This window comes from Rana temporaria (genome assembly GCF_905171775.1).
Source record: "Rana temporaria chromosome 9 unlocalized genomic scaffold, aRanTem1.1 chr9y, whole genome shotgun sequence".
NCBI lineage: Eukaryota > Metazoa > Chordata > Amphibia > Anura > Ranidae > Rana > Rana temporaria.
This window is the reverse complement of record NW_024404483.1, coordinates 53,916-73,561: the sequence shown is the minus strand read 5'-3', so window position 1 is coordinate 73,561 and position 19,646 is coordinate 53,916. Positions and strand designations below refer to the sequence as shown.

At 47.6% G+C, this 19,646-nt stretch overlaps 1 protein-coding gene across 1 annotated transcript; it reads left to right on the top strand.

Moving 5' to 3' along the window:
• The first annotated feature begins 5,774 nt into the window (after window positions 1-5,774).
• On the top strand, window positions 5,775-18,810 carry FOSB (FosB proto-oncogene, AP-1 transcription factor subunit). Its single transcript, XM_040334464.1, has 4 exons — window positions 5,775-5,948; window positions 12,979-13,251; window positions 13,336-13,443; window positions 15,943-18,810. Exons 1-4 carry the CDS (start codon window positions 5,844-5,846, stop codon window positions 16,336-16,338), a joined length of 882 nt encoding a protein of 293 aa, XP_040190398.1. The 5' UTR covers window positions 5,775-5,843; the 3' UTR covers window positions 16,339-18,810.
• The last annotated feature ends 836 nt before the right edge of the window (window positions 18,811-19,646 follow it).

The window sequence follows — 19,646 nt, the reverse complement described above, 5'->3', positions numbered from 1 at the left end:
CGTATTTATCGGTGTATACCGCGCACTTTTTTGCCCTGAAAATCAGGGCAAAATCGTGGGTGCGCGGTATACGCCGATACCCGCTTTCCCGCGCCGAGTTTTGAATACTGCGCCGACATATACCGAGCGCAGTACACTCGGGTATAGTCGGGCAGTCTCGGCTCCTTCCGCACTCACGTCCTGGACCTACAGGACGTCAGCGCGGGTAGCCGAGCATTGCCGACAATACACAAGTATACTGCGCTCTGTATATGTCGGCGCAGTATTCAAAACTCGGCGCTGGGAAACGAGCGGGGAGGACGCCGCAGAAGGACGCCGGACCCGCCGAAGAGGACACCGGACCTGCCGAAGAGGACACCGGACCGGCCGCAGAAGGACACCCGAAGCCGCAGAAGGACGCCGGACCCGCCGAAGAGGACACCGGACCTGCCGAAGAGGACACCGGACCGGCCGCAGAAGGACACCCGAAGCCGCAGAAGGACGCCGGACCCGCCGAAGAGAACACCGGACCTGCCAAAGAAGACACCGGACCCGCCGCAGAAGGACACCCGAAGCCGCAGAAGGACGCCGGACCCGCCGAAGAGGACACCGGACCTGCCGAAGAGGACACCGGACCGGCCGCAGAAGGACACCCGAAGCCGCAGAAGGACGCCGGACCCGCCGAAGAGGACACCCGAAGCCGCAGACGAACGCCGCACCCGACAAGGCCGCCGATGGACGCCGCGCAAGACACCAAAACTGTAAGTACAAAAACCACAAAAAAACTTTTTTTCCACAGGATTCAGGTCAACTTTGGGGGTGCGCGGTATACGCGGGAGCGCGTTATACCGCGATAAATACGGTAAGTTTTAAGTGATTTCAAATCAGGTATGTATGGAGGCTTTGCTCGTCCTTGTTAGAGGATAGCTTACCACGAATTTATATTTCGTGGTCCTTTTAACCCCTAACCTTTTTTTCTTTTTTTGAATATTTATATTTTAGTATGCTACATTAGCCCCCTGCAACCACACTAAGGTCTGATTGGCGCCTTGGATCGCGCTGTGAACGGCTGTATTTGGCTCTGCTTCTTGTAGGAATACAGGGGTAGATTCAGGAAGCTATTACGGCGGCGTATCTCCAGATACGCCGCCGTAATTTGAATTTTGAGCCGGCGTATCGTTAGGCCGATTCACAAAGGCAGATACGCTTTAAAAAAAGGCTTCCTCCGCCAACGTAACTGCGTAGAATTGTGTGCAATATTTCTTTGGCCGCTAGGGGCGCTTCCGTTGTTTTCGGCGTAGAATATGCAAATGAACTAGATACGCCGATTCACAAACGTACGTGCGCCCGGCGGTAGTTTTTTACGTCGTTTGCGTTAAGTCGTTTTCGTCGTAACGTTGCTCCTGCTATTAGGTGTCGCAGCCAATGTTAAGTATGGACGTCGTTCCCGCTTCAAAATTTGAATTGTTTGCGTCGTTTGCGTAAGGCGTTCGCGAATAGGGCTGGACGTAATTTACCTTCACGTCGAAACCAATACGTCGTTGCGCCGTACTTGGAAGCAATGCACTCTGGGATATGTACACGGACGACGCATGCGCCATTCGTAAATCACGTCAATCACGTCAGGTCATCAAACATTAGCATAAAACACGCCCCCCTTCCACATTTGAATTACGCGCGCTTACGCCGGCCCCATTTACGCTACGCCGCCGCGACTTACGGAGCAAGTGCTTTGTGAATACTGCACTTGCTTCTGTAAGTTACGGCGGCGCAGCGTAAATACCATACGCTGCGCCGCCGTATCATTGCACGCCCCTACGTGAATCTACCCCACAGGGTAGGTATTGGCTCCTTTATCAGCCTCTCACAATGGGGATCACCGTCTGTTCATTTATTCTTTGAGACCGTAGCCTTATTCTGATACATTCATTTCTTTATATCTTTTTGAATGAATGTTTTTGTATGTATTCTTTATTAGATTATACGGGGGGGCGCCCTACAAATGCCCCTCCCCCCACACTTTTCACAGATTTATTTGTAACATTTTCCTTCCACTTCACAATTATGTGACACTTTGGGGTAGATTCACGTACGGGCGCGCATAGTTACGGCGGCGCAGCGTATCGTATTTACGCTACACCGCCGTAACTTACAGGAGCAAGTGCTGTATTCACAAAGCACTTACTCCGTAAGTCGCGGTGGCGTAGCGGAAAAGGGGCCGGCGTAAGCGCGCGTAATTCAAATGTGGAAGGGGGGGCGTGTTTTATGTAAATGTGTGATGACCTGACGTGATTGACGTCCGTGGACATATCCCAGTGTGCATTGCTTCTAAGTACGGCGCAACGACGTATTGGTTTCGACGTAAATTACGTCCAGCCCTATCCGCAAACGATGTAAATAATTCAAATTTCGAAGCGGGAACGACGTCCATACTTAACATTGACTACGCCACCTAATAGCAGGAGCAGCCTTACGCTGAAAAAGCCTTTACGCAAACGACGTAAAAAAACTACCGCCGGGCACGCGTACGTTTGTGAATCGGCGTATCCAGGAAATTAGCATATTCTACGCCGACAACAACAACAACAACGGAAGCGCCACCTAGCGGCCAAAGTTATATTGCACACAATTCTACGCCGCCGCAATCAAGTTACGTCGGCGGAGGAAGCCTATTTTTTCAGCGTAACTGCCTTTGAGAATCGGCGTAACGCTACGCGGGCGCGGATTTCATATTACAGCGGCGTATGTGAATCTACCCCACTGTGTCTCTCACATAAAATCCCAATAAAATACATTTATGTTTTTAGGTTGTAACAAAATGTGGGGAATTTCAAGGGGTGTGAATACTTTTTCCTGTCTCTGTGTATAGAGGGGTGTGAATACTTTTTCCTGTCTCTGTATATAGAGGGGTGTGAATACTTTTTCCTGTCTCTGTATATAGAGGGGTGTGAATACTTTTTCCTGTCTCTGTGTATAGAGGGGTGTGAATACTTTTTCCTGTCTCTGTGTATAGAGGGGTGTGAATACTTTTTCCTGCCTCTGTATATAGAGGGGTGTGAATACTTTTTCCTGCTCCTGTATAGAGGGGTGTAAATACTTTCTCCTATTTCTGTCTATAGAGGGGTGTGAATACTTTCTCCCGGCACTATATATATATATAGAGGGGTGTGAATACTTTCTCCCGGCACTATATATATATATATAGAGGGGTGTAAATACTTTCTCCCGGCTCTGTATATAGAGGGGTGTGAATACTTTGTCCTGTCTCTGTATATAGAGGGGTATAAATACTTTTTCCTGTCTCTGTGTATAGAGGGGTATGAATACTTTTTCCAGGCACTGTCTATAGAGGGGTATGAATACTTTTTCCTGTCTCTGTCTATAGAGGGGTATGAATACTTTTTCCTGTCTCTGTATATAGAGGGGTGTGAATACTTTTTCCTGTCTCTGTGTATAGAGGGGTATGAATACTTTTTCCAGGCACTGTCTATAGAGGGGTATGAATACTTTTTCCTGTCTCTGTCTATAGAGGGGTATGAATACTTTGTCCTGTCTCTGTGTATAGAGGGGTATGAATACTTTTTCCTGTCTCTGTCTATAGAGGGGTATGAATACTTTTTCCAGGCTCTGTATATAGAGGGGTATGAATACTTTTTCCTGTCTCTGTCTATAGAGGGGTATGAATACTTTGTCCTGTCTCTGTCTATAGAGGGGTGTGAATACTTTCTCCCGGCACTATATATATATAATGTATTACTCTTCTATATATATATAGATTCTCTATGAATCCTCTGCGTGGTTCTCTCTCGGGTCCGCGTCGCGCGGTTACTATTAATACACGGCGGCGCGCGGTGCGGAGAGCCGGGATTCCCTCTGACGTCACTCCTTAGTAACCGATAAACACAGCGAAATAAAGTCCATAGATGGTTATGTACGTCACAGGAACTCCGCCGCTCGGGCCCCGCCCCCCGCCGCTCTGCACCCCGACATCCCGGGGTGGGGGGCCGCCGGGGGGGCCGCGGTGCGGCGGGTCGGGGGCGGAGGGTGGGGTGCGGGGCGGCGGGGGGTCCCCCGGTGTGATTTTGGGGGCGCTGGGGGCCCCTCAGCCCGGGAGGTGGGCGGGGAAAGGGCCGTGACGTCGGTGGGAGTATAAATAGGGAGAAGTGATGTGAAGCTTCATTCATAAATCCAACGCCGAGCCGGAGGACGATCCGCCGTACTACCGGACACTCACCGGGGAGAAGAGCTAACCTATTACCTGGACACTCACCGGGGACACCTACCGAGAAGAAGAGATAACGTATTACCAGGACACTTACCGAGAAGAAGAGCTAGCGTACTACCGGGACACTTACCGGAGACCTACCGAGAAGAATTATCACTTAGAGCTGACGTTTTACCTGGACACTCACCGTACTATCGGATACTTACCGGAGAGACCTACCGAGAAGAAGAGCTAACGTATTACCGGGACACTTACCGGAGAGACCTACCGGACACCTATCGGGCATTTACCGGAGAATTATCAGTATTTTACCATTTTACCGGGACACTCACCGTACTATCGGATACCTACCGGAGATCCCCCTCCACCACCTGCAATTTGCACCGTCCCAGACACCCCAATTACCGGGATCTACAAAGCCCCTCCATGCGGACTGCGGCTTCTCGTTTTGGACTTTCCCCCGGACTCCGGTACCGGTCCTGACCTCTCCTCTCCCCGCATCTCCTCCGACCGGACTTCTCCCTTCTGCTTCTGGATTCTCTTCCCTTGGATTGGACTTTCCTGGTTCTGGGAACTCTCCCCGGTCCTGATCTCCGCTCCTCATCCTTCTTCTCACCCTCTAATCCTGGTCCTGGTTTTGGTCCTGGACTCGGCTCCTCATCCTTGTTCTGACCCGGGGTGCTGGTCCTGGTTCTGGAATCTCATCCTGGGTGCTGCTCCTGGACTCTGTTTCTGGACTCTAGTTTGGGATTGGACTCTGGTTCTGGGATCTGACCCTGGTTCTGCTCCTGGACTCCAGTTTATGGACTCTAGTTTGGGATTGGACTCTGGTTCTGGGATCTGACCCTGGTTCTGCTCCTGGACTCCAGTTTATGGACTCTAGTTTGGGATTGGACTCTGGTTCTGGGATCTGACCCTGGTTCTGCTCCTGGACTCCAGTTTATGGACTCTAGTTTGGGATTGGACTCTGGTTCTGGGATCTGACCCTGGTTCTGCTCCTGGACTCCAGTTTATGGACTCTAGTTTGGGATTGGGTTCTGGACTCTGGTCTTAGTTCTGGGATCTGACTCTGGTTCTGGACTCTGGTTCTGGGTTCTGACCCTGGTCCTGATTCTGTTTCTTGGCTGTGACCCTGGTTTTGGGTTCTGACCTTGGTCCTGATTCTGGGTTCTGGGCTGTGACCCCGGTTGCGGGCTGTGACCCTGATTCTGGGCTGTGACTCTGGTTCTGGGCTGTGACCCTGGTTCCGGTTGCGGGCTGTGACCCCGGTTGCGGGCTGTGACCCTGATTCTGGGCTGTGACTCTGGTTCTGGGCTGTGACCCTGGTTCCGGTTGCGGGCTGTGACCCCGGTTGCGGGCTGTGACCCTGATTCTGGGCTGTGACCCTGGGCTCCCCCCTGGTTTGGACCCCTGTGGACCCTGGGCTCCCCCTCGGTTTGGACCCCTGCGGACCCTGGGCTCCCCCTCGGTTTGGACCCCTGTGGACCCTGGGCTCCCCCTCGGTTTGGACCCCTGCGGACCCTGGGCTCCCCCTCGGTTTGGACCCCTGTGGACCCTGGGCTCCCCCTCGGTTTGGACCCCTGCGGACCCTGGGCTCCCCCTCGGTTTGGACCCCCGTGGACCCTGGTTCCGGAAGGACATGTACCAGGGATACGACTCCTCCAGCTCCTCTCCCTCTGCAGAGTCTCAGTACCTTTCCTCGGTGGATTCTTTTGGGAGCCCCCCCACAGCTGCTGCACCACAGGTGAGTGTGACGTCACTGGCAGCAGTGATGTCACTGGGGGCTGGTGGGCTGAAGAGTGAGTGAGGGGGACACAGGATCCCACTGCTGCTCAATGACTCTCTCTGACGTCAGAGCAACTTTCTACAACCACACATTGTATAGAGTCCCAGAGCACCCTGTCTATAGTATAGGGGGTCAGTATATACTGTGTATAGTATAGGGGGTCAGTATATACTGTGTATAGTATAGGGGGTCAGTATATACTGTGTATAGTTTAGGGGGTCAGTATATATACTGTGTATAGTATAGGGGGTCAGTATATATACTGTGTATAGTATAGGGGGTCAGTATATACTGTGTATAGTATAGGGGGTCAGTATATATACTGTGTATAGTATAGGGGGTCAGTATATACTGTGTATAGTATAGGGGGTCAGTATATATACTGTGTATAGTATAGGGGGTCAGTATATATACTGTGTATAGTATAGGGGGTCAGTATATATACTGTGTATAGTATAGGGGTCAGTATATACTGTGTATAGTATAGGGGGTCAGTATATAATGTGTATAGTATAGGGGGTCAGTATATATACTGTGTATAGTATAGGGGGTCAGTATATACTGTGTATAGTGTAGGGGGTCAGTATATATACTGTGTATAGTATAGGGGTCAGTATATACTGTGTATAGTATAGGGGGTCAGTATATACTGTGTATAGTATAGGGGTCAGTATATAATGTGTATAGTATAGGGGGTCAGTATATACTGTGTATAGTATAGGGGGTCAGTATATACTGTGTATAGTATAGGGGGTCAGTATATACTGTGTATAGTTTAGGGGGTCAGTATATATACTGTGTATAGTATAGGGGGTCAGTATATATACTGTGTATAGTATAGGGGGTCAGTATATACTGTGTATAGTATAGGGGGTCAGTATATATACTGTGTATAGTATAGGGGGTCAGTATATACTGTGTATAGTATAGGGGGTCAGTATATATACTGTGTATAGTATAGGGGGTCAGTATATATACTGTGTATAGTATAGGGGGTCAGTATATATACTGTGTATAGTATAGGGGTCAGTATATACTGTGTATAGTATAGGGGGTCAGTATATAATGTGTATAGTATAGGGGGTCAGTATATATACTGTGTATAGTATAGGGGGTCAGTATATACTGTGTATAGTGTAGGGGGTCAGTATATATACTGTGTATAGTATAGGGGTCAGTATATACTGTGTATAGTATAGGGGGTCAGTATATACTGTGTATAGTATAGGGGTCAGTATATAATGTGTATAGTATAGGGGGTCAGTATATACTGTGTATAGTATAGGGGGTCAGTATATATACTGTGTATAGTATAGGGGGTCAGTATATACTGTGTATAGTATAGGGGGTCACTATATACTGTGTATAGTATAGGGGGTCAGTATACACTGTGTATAGTATAGGGGGTCAGTATATATACTGTGTATAGTATAGGGGGTCAGTATATACTGTGTATAGTATAGGGGGTCAGTGTATAGTATAGGGGGTCAGTATACACTGTGTATAGTATAGGGGGTCAGTATATATACTGTGTATAGTATAGGGGGTCAGTATATACTGTGTATAGTATAGGGGGTCAGTATACACTGTGTATAGTATAGGGGGTCAGTATATATACTGTGTATAGTATAGGGGGTCAGTATATACTGTGTATAGTATAGGGGGTCAGTATATACTGTGTATAGTATAGGGAGTCAGTATATACTGTGTATAGTATAGGGGGTCAGTGTATAGTATAGGGGGTCAGTATACACTGTGTATAGTATAGGGGGTCAGTATATATACTGTGTATAGTATAGGGGGTCAGTATATACTGTGTATAGTATAGGGGGTCAGTGTATAGTATAGGGGGTCAGTATACACTGTGTATAGTATAGGGGGTCAGTATATATACTGTGTATAGTATAGGGGGTCAGTATATACTGTGTATAGTATAGGGGGTCAGTATACACTGTGTATAGTATAGGGGGTCAGTATATATACTGTGTATAGTATAGGGGGTCAGTATATACTGTGTATAGTATAGGGGGTCAGTATATACTGTGTATAGTATAGGGGGTCAGTATATACTGTGTATAGTATAGGGGGTCAGTATACACTGTGTATAGTATAGGGGGTCAGTATACACTGTGTATAGTATAGGGGGTCAGTATATAATGTGTATAGTATAGGGGGTCAGTATATAATGTGTATAGTATAGGGGGTCAGTATACACTGTGTATAGTATAGGGGGGTCAGTATATACTGTGTATAGTATAGGGGATGACTATATACTGTGTATAGTATAGGGGGTGAGTATATACTGTGTATAGTATAGGGGGTCAGTATATATACTGTGTATAGTATAGGGGGTCAGTATATACTGTGTATAGTATAGGGGATGACTATATACTGTGTATAGTATAGGGGATGACTATATACTGTGTATAGTATAGGGGGTGAGTATATAGTGTGTATAGTATAGGGGTCAGTATATACAGTGTATAGTATAGGGGGTCAGTGTATAGTATAGGGGGTCAGTATATATACTGTGTATAGTATAGGGGGTCAGTATATATACTGTGTATAGTATAGGGGTCAGTATATACTGTGTATAGTATAGGGGGTCAGTATATACTGTGTATAGTATAGGGGTCAGTATATAATGTGTATAGTATAGGGGGTCAGTATATACTGTGTATAGTATAGGGGGTCAGTATATATACTGTGTATAGTATAGGGGGTCAGTATATATACTGTGTATAGTATAGGGGGTCAGTATATATACTGTGTATAGTATAGGGGGTCAGTATATACTGTGTATAGTGTAGGGGGTCAGTATATATACTGTGTATAGTATAGGGGTCAGTATATACTGTGTATAGTATAGGGGGTCAGTATATACTGTGTATAGTATAGGGGTCAGTATATAATGTGTATAGTATAGGGGGTCAGTATATACTGTGTATAGTATAGGGGGTCAGTATATATACTGTGTATAGTATAGGGGGTCAGTATATACTGTGTATAGTATAGGGGGTCACTATATACTGTGTATAGTATAGGGGGTCAGTATACACTGTGTATAGTATAGGGGGTCAGTATATATACTGTGTATAGTATAGGGGGTCAGTATACACTGTGTATAGTATAGGGGGTCAGTATATATACTGTGTATAGTATAGGGGGTCAGTATATACTGTGTATAGTATAGGGGGTCAGTATACACTGTGTATAGTATAGGGGGTCAGTATATATACTGTGTATAGTATAGGGGGTCAGTATATACTGTGTATAGTATAGGGGGTCAGTATATACTGTGTATAGTATAGGGGGTCAGTGTATAGTATAGGGGGTCAGTATACACTGTGTATAGTATAGGGGGTCAGTATATATACTGTGTATAGTATAGGGGGTCAGTATATACTGTGTATAGTATAGGGGGTCAGTATACACTGTGTATAGTATAGGGGGTCAGTATATATACTGTGTATAGTATAGGGGGTCAGTATATACTGTGTATAGTATAGGGGGTCAGTATATACTGTGTATAGTATAGGGGGTCAGTATATACTGTGTATAGTATAGGGGGTCAGTATACACTGTGTATAGTATAGGGGGTCAGTATACACTGTGTATAGTATAGGGGGTCAGTATATAATGTGTATAGTATAGGGGGTCAGTATATAATGTGTATAGTATAGGGGGTCAGTATACACTGTGTATAGTATAGGGGGGGCAGTATATACTGTGTATAGTATAGGGGATGACTATATACTGTGTATAGTATAGGGGGTGAGTATATACTGTGTATAGTATAGGGGGTCAGTATATATACTGTGTATAGTATAGGGGATGACTATATACTGTGTATAGTATAGGGGGTGAGTATATAGTGTGTATAGTATAGGGGTCAGTATATACAGTGTATAGTATAGGGGGTCAGTGTATAGTATAGGGGGTCAGTATATATACTGTGTATAGTATAGGGGGTCAGTATATATACTGTGTATAGTATAGGGGTCAGTATATACTGTGTATAGTATAGGGGGTCAGTATATACTGTGTATAGTATAGGGGTCAGTATATAATGTGTATAGTATAGGGGGTCAGTATATACTGTGTATAGTATAGGGGGTCAGTATATATACTGTGTATAGTATAGGGGGTCAGTATATATACTGTGTATAGTGTAGGGGGTCAGTATATACTGTGTATAGTATAGGGGGTCACTATATACTGTGTATAGTATAGGGGGTCAGTATACACTGTGTATAGTATAGGGGGTCAGTATATATACTGTGTATAGTATAGGGGGTCAGTATATACTGTGTATAGTATAGGGGGTCAGTATATACTGTGTATAGTGTAGGGGGTCAGTATATACTGTGTATAGTGTAGGGGGTCAGTATATAATGTGTATAGTATAGGGGGTCAGTATACACTGTGTATAGTATAGGGGGTCAGTATACACTGTGTATAGTATAGGGGGTCAGTATATAATGTGTATAGTATAGGGGGTCAGTATATATACTGTGTATAGTATAGGGGGTCAGTATATACTGTGTATAGTATAGGGGGTCAGTGTATAGTATAGGGGGTCAGTATACACTGTGTATAGTATAGGGGGTCAGTATATATACTGTGTATAGTATAGGGGGTCAGTATATACTGTGTATAGTATAGGGGGTCAGTATATACTGTGTATAGTATAGGGGGTCAGTGTATAGTATAGGGGGTCAGTATACACTGTGTATAGTATAGGGGGTCAGTATATATACTGTGTATAGTATAGGGGGTCAGTATATACTGTGTATAGTATAGGGGGTCAGTATATACTGTGTATAGTATAGGGGGTCAGTATACACTGTGTATAGTATAGGGGGTCAGTATACACTGTGTATAGTATAGGGGGTCAGTATATAATGTGTATAGTATAGGGGGTCAGTATATAATGTGTATAGTATAGGGGGTCAGTATACACTGTGTATAGTATAGGGGGGTCAGTATATACTGTGTATAGTATAGGGGATGACTATATACTGTGTATAGTATAGGGGGTGAGTATATACTGTGTATAGTATAGGGGGTCAGTATATATACTGTGTATAGTATAGGGGATGACTATATACTGTGTATAGTATAGGGGGTCAGTATATAATGTGTATAGTATAGAGGGTCAGTATATACTATGTATAGTATAGGGGGGTCAGTATATACTGTGTATAGTATAGGGGGTCAGTATATACTGTGTATAGTATGGGGGTGAGTATATAGTGTGTGTATAGTATAGGGGTCAGTATATACAGTGTATAGTATAGGGGGTCAGTATATAATGTGTATAGTATAGAGGGTCAGTATATACTATGTATAGTATAGGGGGGTCAGTATATACTGTGTATAGTATAGGGGGTCAGTATATACTGTGTATAGTATAGGGGATGACTATATACTGTGTATAGTATAGGGGTGAGTATATACTGTGTATAGTATAGGGGGTCAGTATATACAGTGTATAGTATAGGGGGTCAGTATATAATGTGTATAGTATAGGGGGTCAGTATACACTGTGTATAGTATGGGGGTGAGTATATACTGTGTATAGTGTAGGGGGTCAGTATACACTGTGTATAGTGTAGGGGGTCAGTATACACTGTGTATAGTATAGGGGGTCAGTATATACTGTGTATAGTATAGGGGGTCAGTATACACTGTGTATAGTATAGGGGGTCAGTATACACTGTGTATAGTATAGGGGTCAGTATACACTGTGTATAGTATAGGGGGTCAGTATACACTGTGTATAGTATAGGGGGTCAGTATATACTGTGTATAGTATAGGGGTCAGTATACACTGTGTATAGTATAGGGGGTCAGTATATGCTGTGTATAGTATAGGGGGTCATTATATATACTGTGTATAGTATAGGGGGTCAGTATATACTGTGTATAGTATAGGGGGGTCAGTATATACTGTGTATAGTATAGGGGGTCAGTATATACTGTGTATAGTATAGGGTCAGTATATAATGTGTATAGTATAGGGGGTCAGTATATACTGTGTATAGTATAGGGTCAGTATATACTGTGTATAGTATAGGGGGTCAGTATATAATGTGTATAGTATAGGGGGTCAGTATATACAGTGTATAGTATAGGAGGTCAGTATATACAATGTATAGTATAGGGGGTCAGTATATAATGTGTATAGTATAGGGTCAGTATATACTGTGTATAGTATAGGGTCAGTATATGCTGTGTATAGTATAGGGGTCAGTATATATAATGTGTATAGTGTAGGGGGTCAGTATACACTGTGAATGATCTATATAGGAGAAATTGTCCTTTGTATATAGGGTTGGTGTATATAGTTTTTTCTTTATATAGGTGTACAGAAGGGTCAGTGTACACTCTGTATGGTGTATATATAGGGGTTATGTTACATAGTGTGTTCTGTATATAGGGTTCAGTGTACCCACTGTATATTATTTATATAGGATACACAGTGTATGGTGTATATAGGGGTCACTTCACAGTGTATGGTGTATATAGGGGTCAGTCTACCCACTGTATATTAGTGTAACATATAGGATACACAGTGTATGTTGTATATAGGGGTCAGTACACAGTGTATGGTGTATATAGGGGTCAGTACACAGTGTATGGTGTATATAGGGGTCAGTACACAGTGTATGGTGTATATAGGGGTCAGTACACAGTGTATGGTGTATAAAGGGGGTCAGTACATAGTGTATGGTGTATATAGGGGTCAGTACACAGTGTATGGTGTATATAGGGGGTCAGTACACAGTATATGGTGTATATAGGGGTGGAGCAGCTTGGGTCCCCCATATGCCCCACAAGGGGTACATAGGTAGATATTCCTCTTTGGGCGTTCCCCAAGGAGGAGCCGTCCATCTCCATCTCAGCCATAGAATATTTCTAATAATCACACCACTTCCTTTGCCGGTGCCCCGTGACGTGTTGCCTATCTTCTTCTTCCTTGTAGGAGTGCGTGGCTCTGTGTGATGCTCCATCCTCCTTTGTGCCCACTGTTACCGCCATCACCAGCAGTCAAGACCTGCAGTGGCTGGTCACCCCGGCCCTCATCTCCTCTATGGCTCAGTCCCAACCTCCACCAGGACCCTCGCTGGACCCTTATGACCTGCCAGGGCCCAGCTACGCCTCTCCCTCCGGATCATCTTATGGTCCATCTGTTTCCACACCGGGACCAGAGGGCTCTCGGCCCACCCGTACCCGTAAAAGAACCAGAGAGGAGGCGGTGAGTGTCCCCGGACTGGGTGAACATAGGTATGTTGTGTGCCACAGCCAATATGTGACCTCTGACCCTTGTTCCAATCCACAGCTGACACCGGAGGAGGAAGAAAAGAGACGAGTACGAAGAGAAAGGAACAAACTGGCCGCCGCCAAATGCCGAAACCGAAGACGAGAACTGACTGACCGACTCCAAAGCGTAAGTGACAACAATAGACTCCTCCCAACAGGTGACACCATAGAGATCCCAGACTAAGGAGCACCAAGGAGGAAGGGTCACCAGACCATCTAGAGGTTTATGTGGTGGATTCCGGTGCTCGTAGTCTTCCTCCAGAGGCCCCTGAGTGGCCACGTTGCCATGACCCTAGGATCATATTCCTTTTCTCTGTATCAGTATGAGAGAGGGTTCTGGTTTGCCCCCGAGGTCACACCGTCCTGTGTGGTAGAGTGACCACATTTCCAAACTTCCATTCAGGGCCAATTTTAGACCCCCCCTCCCTCAGTACGGACCCCCTCTACTACCTATAGACCCCCTTCCCTCAGTACGGACCCCCTCTACTACCTATAGACCCCCTTCCCTCAGTACGGACCTCCCTCTACTACCTATAGACCCCCTTCCCTCAGTACGGACCTCCCTCTACTACCTATAGACCCCCCCTCCCTCAATATAGATCCCCTTCCCTCAGTCCGGCCACCTCTCCACTAAGTATAGACCCCCTCCCTCAGTCCGGCCCCCTCTCCACTAAGTATAGACCCCCTCCCTCAGTACGGACCCTCTCTACTACCTATAGACCCCCTTCCCTCAGTATAGATCCCCTTCCCCCAGTCCGGCAACATCTCCACTAAGTATAGACCCCCTCCCTCAGTCCGACCCCCTCTCCACTAAGTATCGGCCCCCCTCCCTCAGTACGAACCCCCTCTACTACCTATAGACCCCCTTCCCTCAGTATAGACCCCCTCCCTCAGTACGGACCTCCCTCTACTACCTATAGACCCCCTTCCCTCAATATAGATCCCCTTCCCTCAGTCCGGCCACCTCTCCACTAAGTATAGACCCCCCTCTCTCAGTACGGACCCCCTCTACTAACTATAGACCCCCTTCCCTCAGTATAGACCCCCTCCCTCAGTACGGACCCCCCTCTACTACCTATAGACCCCCTTCCCTCAGTATAGACCCTCTTCCCTCAGTCCGGCCCCCTCTCCACTAACTATAGACCCCCTTCCCTCAGTCCGGCCCCCTCTCCACTAACTATAGACCCCCTTCCCTCAGTCCGGCCCCCTCTCCACTAAGTATAGACCCCCTCCCTCAGTCCGGCCCCCTCTCCACTAAGTATAGACCCCCCTCCCTCAGTACGAGCCCCCTCTACTAACTATAGACCCCCTTCCCTCAGTATAGACCCCCTCCCTCAGTACGGACCCCCTCTACTACCTATAGACCCCCTTCCCTCAGTTTAGACCCCCTTCCCTCAGTCCAGCCCCTCTCCACTAAGTATAGACCCCCCTCCCTCAGTACGGACCCCCTCTCCACTAAGTATAGACCCTCCTCCCTTATCCATCAGTATAGACCCCCCCTAAGTATAGACCCCCTCCCTCAGTCCGACCCCCTCTCCACTAAGTATCGGCCCCCCTCCCTCAGTACGAACCCCCTCTACTAACTATAGACCCCCTCCCTCAGTACGGACCCCCCTCTACTACCTATAGACCCCCCCTCCCTCAGTCCGGCCCCTTCTCCACTAAGTATAGACCCTCCCTCCCTCAGTACGGACCCCCTCTACTAACTATAGACCCCCCTCCCTCAGTCCAGCCCCTTCTCCACTAAGTATAGACCCCCCTCCCTCAGTACGGACCCTCTCTACTAACTATAGACCCCCTTCCCTCAGTATAGACCCCCTCCCTCAGTACAGACCCCCCTCTACTACCTATAGACCCCCTTCCCTCAGTATAGACCCTCTTCACCTCAGTCCGGCCCCCTCTTCACTAAGTATAGACCCCCCTCCCTCAGTACAGACCCCCTCTCCACTAAGTATAGACCCTCCTCCCTCAGTACAGATCCCCTCTCCACTAAGTATAGGCCCCCTTCCCTCAGTATGGACCCCCCCCCCTCCACTAAGTATATACCCCCTTAGTAAACAACGCCCCCCCACCAAGTATAGACTTCCCTTCCTCAGTACAGACTCCCCCCTTCAGTATAGATCCCCCCCCCACAAAATACAGACCCCTTCTCCATCAGTATAGACCCCCCTAAGTATAGACCCCCTCCCTCAGTATAGACCCCCTTCAGTACTGACTCCCCTTCCTCATTATAGACCCCCCCCACAGTACAAACCCCCCCACCGCCCCTCAGTACACAGTACAGACCCCCCCTCAGTACACAGTACAGAGTGTGCGGACCTCCTTCGTTTAATAGAGCCCCATATTTGGTGGAAGAGGGGGGGATTTGGCTCTCTGGTTTAGGAACTCCCTACTCACCCTCGATCCACATCTCTGACACCAGAATTGCCGCGATGAGAATCACGTCTTCTCTCTCTACTCTACTTCGAGGGTCACATTTGTCTTTTGTTGGTTGGACGCAGGGCCCCCATCAGATATTCATGTATGAGGGGTAACGTCCCCAGCAGTGCGATACGTGTGATCGTAGTGTAAGAGTCCAGGTTGGTGTGATTCTATAGTGATTACCACCTTGTGTTCCCCCAATCAGGAGACGGACCTTTTAGAAGAGGCGAAGTCCACACTGGAGGCAGAGATCGACGAGCTGCAGCGACAGAAGGAACAGTTGGAGTTCGCCCTTCTCTCCCATCGATCGACGTGCAAACTCCCCTACGAGGACCCTGACCTGCCCTCCAGCGAACCAGCCGTCTCCTTTCCCCACGGAGGACTCCTGCCCTCGTATCCCCCCCAACCGGAGGTATCATTCCCTGTCTGTTTGCCCCCACTGCCGGACCCAGACTGTGCAATCGGCCCTGGAGCTTACACCTCTTCATTTGTGTTCACCTCCCCAGAGGGAGGAGCCTGCGGAAGCCGGTACCAGCGCAGCAGCGGAAGTGAGCGCTCATCCTCCGACTCGCTCAGCTCCCCCTCACTCCTGGCACTCTGAGACATAAAGTTCAACTCCACTTCCTGCACTTTCCTCATTCCGCCAACCTTTCCGATCCATCCAGATTGCAAACCACTGCCGCCCATCTCACCGATCCTCACCCTTCTCCTCAATCTTTCCTTTGCTCTCTTTTCCTCCATCATCATAATCTTGTGTTTCATCGTGGCTTGCTTTGCCTTCCGTGGCTTCCTTCCCTCTACCAACTAGAGAGATCTCTCCGATCCTCTCCTTCCCTCTACCAACTAGAGATCTCTCCGATCCTCTCCTTCCTTTTACCAACTAGAGATCTCTCTGATCCTCTCCTTCCCTCTACCAACTAGAGAGATCTCTCCGATCCTCTCCTTCCCTCTACCAACTAGAGAGATCTCTCCGATCCTCTCCTTCCCTCTACCAACTAGAGAGATCTCTCCGATCCTCTCCTTCCCTCTACCAACTAGAGATCTCTCCGATCCTCTCCTTCCCTCTACCAACTAGAGAGATCTCTCCGATCCTCTCCTTCCCTCTACCAACTAGAGAGATCTCTCCGATCCTCTCCTTCCCTCTACCAACTAGAGAGATCTCTCCAGTCCTCTCCTTCCCTCTACCAACTAGAGATCTCTCCAATCCTCTCCTTCCCTTTACCAACTATGGAGATCTCTCCGATCCTCTCCTTCCCTTTACCAACTAGAGAGATCTCTCTGATCCTCTCCTTCCCTCTACCAACTAGAGAGATCTCTCCGATCCTCTCCTTCCCTCTACCAACTAGAGAGATCTCTCCGATCCTCTCCTTCCCTCTACCAACTAGAGAGATCTCTCCGATCCTCTCCTTCCCTCTACCAACTAGAGATCTCTCCGATCCTCTCCTTCCCTCTACCAACTAGAGATCTCTCCGCTCCTCTCCTTCCCTCTACCAACTATGGAGATCTCTCCAGTCCTCTCCTTCCCTCTACCAACTAGAGATCTCTCCGCTCCTCTCCTTCCCTCTACCAACTATGGAGATCTTTCCAGTCCTCTCCTTCCCTCTACCAACTAGAGAGATCTCTCCGATCCTCTCCTTCCCTCTACCAACTAGAGATCTCTCCGATCCTCTCCTTCTCTCTACAAACTAGAGAGATCTCTCCGATCCTCTCTTTCCCTCTACCAACTATGGAGATCTCTCCAGTCATCTCCTTCCCTCTACCAACTAGAGAGATCTCTCCAAACCTCTCCTTCCCTTTACCAACTATGGAGATCTCTCCAGTCCTCTCCTTCCCTCTACCAACTATGGAGATCTCTCCGATCCTCTCCTTCCCTCTACCAACTAGAGAGATCTCTCAAGTCCTCGCCTTCTCTCTACCAACTAGAGATCTCTCCGATCCTCTCCTTCCTTCTACCAACTAGAGATCTCTCCGATCCTCTCCTTCCCTCTACCAACTAGAGAGATCTCTCCGATCCTCTCCTTCCCTTTACCAACTATGGAGATCTCTCCAGTCCTCTCCTTCCCTCTACCAACTATGGAGATCTCTCCGATCCTCTCCTTCCCTCTACCAACTAGAGAGATCTCTCAAGTCCTCTCCTTCCCTCTACCAACTAGAGATCTCTCCGATCCTCTCCTTCCCTCTACCAACTAGAGATCCCTCCGATCCTCTCCTTCCCTCTACCAACTATGGAGATCTCTCCGATCCTCTCCTTCCCTCTACCAACTAGAGATCTCTCCGCTCCTCTCCTTCCCTCTACCAACTATGGAGATCTCTCCAGTCCTCTCCTTCCCTCTACCAACTAGAGAGATCTCTCCGATCCTCTCCTTCTCCTCAATCTTTCCTTTGCTCTCTTTTCCTCCATCATCATAATCTTGTGTTTCATCGTGGTCTGCTATGCCTTCCATGGCTTCCTTCCCTCTACCAACTAGAGATCTCTCCGATCCTCTCCTTCTCTCTACCAACTATGGAGATCTTTCCGATCCTCTCCTTCCCTCTACCAACTATGGAGATCTCTCCGATCCTCTCCTTCCCTCTACCAACTATGGAGATCTCTCCAGTCCTCTCCTTCCCTCTACCAACTAGAGAGATCTCTCCGATCCTCTCCTTCCCTCTACCAACTAGAGATCTCTCCGATCCTCCCCTTCCCTCTACCAACTAGAGATCTCTCCGATCCTCTCCTTCCCTCTACCAGCTATGGAGATCTCTCCAGTCCTCTCCTTCCCTCTACCAACTATGGAGATCTCTCCGATCCTCTCCTTCTCTCTACCAACTAGAGATCTCTCCAGTCCTCTCCTTCTCTCTACCAACTAGAGATCTCTCCGATTCTCTCCTTCTCTCTACCAACTAGAGATCTCTCCAGTCCTCTCCTTCCCTCTACCAACTAGAGAGATCTCTCCGATCCTCTCCTTCCCTCTACCAACTATGGAGATCTCTCCAGTCCTCTCCTTCTCTCTACCAACTATGGAGATCTCTCCAGTCCCCTCCTTCCCTCTACCAACTATGGAGATCTCTCCGATCCTCTCCTTCTCTCTACCAACTATGGAGATCTCTCCAGTCCTCTCCTTCTCTCTACCAACTATGGAGATCTCTCCGATCCTCTCCTTCTCTCTACCGGCTATGGAGATCTCTCCAGTCCTCTCCTTCTCTCTACAAACTATGGAGATCTTTCCGATCCTCTCCTTCTCTCTACCAACTATGGAGATCTCTCCAGTCCTCTCCTTCCCTCTACCAACTAGAGATCTCTCCAGTCCTCTCCTTCCCTCTACCAAATAGAGATCTCTATGACCCTCTCCTTCTTTCTACCAACTATGGAGATCTCTCCGATCCTCTCCTTCTCTCTACCAACTATGGAGATCTCTCCAGTCCTCTCCTTCCCTCTACCAACTATGGAGATCTCTCCAGTCCTCTCCTTCTCTCTACCAACTATGGAGATCTCTCCAGTCCTCTCCTTCCCTCTACCAACTATAGAGATCTCTCTGATCCTCTCCTTCCCTCTACCAACTATGGAGATCTCTCCAGTCCTCTCCTTCCCTCTACCAACTAGAGATCTCTCCGATCCTCTCCTTCCCTCTACCAAATAGAGATCTCTATGACCCTCTCCTTCTTTCTACCAACTATGGAGATCTCTCCGATCCTCTCCTTCTCTCTACCAACTATGGAGATCTCTCCAGTCCTCTCCTTCCCTCTACCAGCTATGGAGATCTCTCCAGTCCTCTCCTTCCCTCTACCAACTATGGAGATCTCTCCGATCCTCTCCTTCCCTCTACCAACTAGAGATCTCTCCGATCCTCTCCTTCTCTCTACCAACTATGGAGATCTCTCCAGTCCTCTCCTCTCTACAAACTATGGAGATCTCTCCGATCCTCTCCT

Bases quoted from the DNA above. Each gene is read 5' to 3' on its own strand.
- FOSB (XM_040334464.1), top strand. From the start codon at position 5,844: ATGTACCAGGGATACGACTCCTCCAGCTCCTCTCCCTCTGCAGAGTCT. The intron at 5,949-12,978 runs GTGAGTGTGACG...TCTTCCTTGTAG, and splicing joins CCACAGCTGCTGCACCACAG to GAGTGCGTGGCTCTGTGTGA. The intron at 13,444-15,942 runs GTAAGTGACAAC...TCCCCCAATCAG, and splicing joins TGACTGACCGACTCCAAAGC to GAGACGGACCTTTTAGAAGA.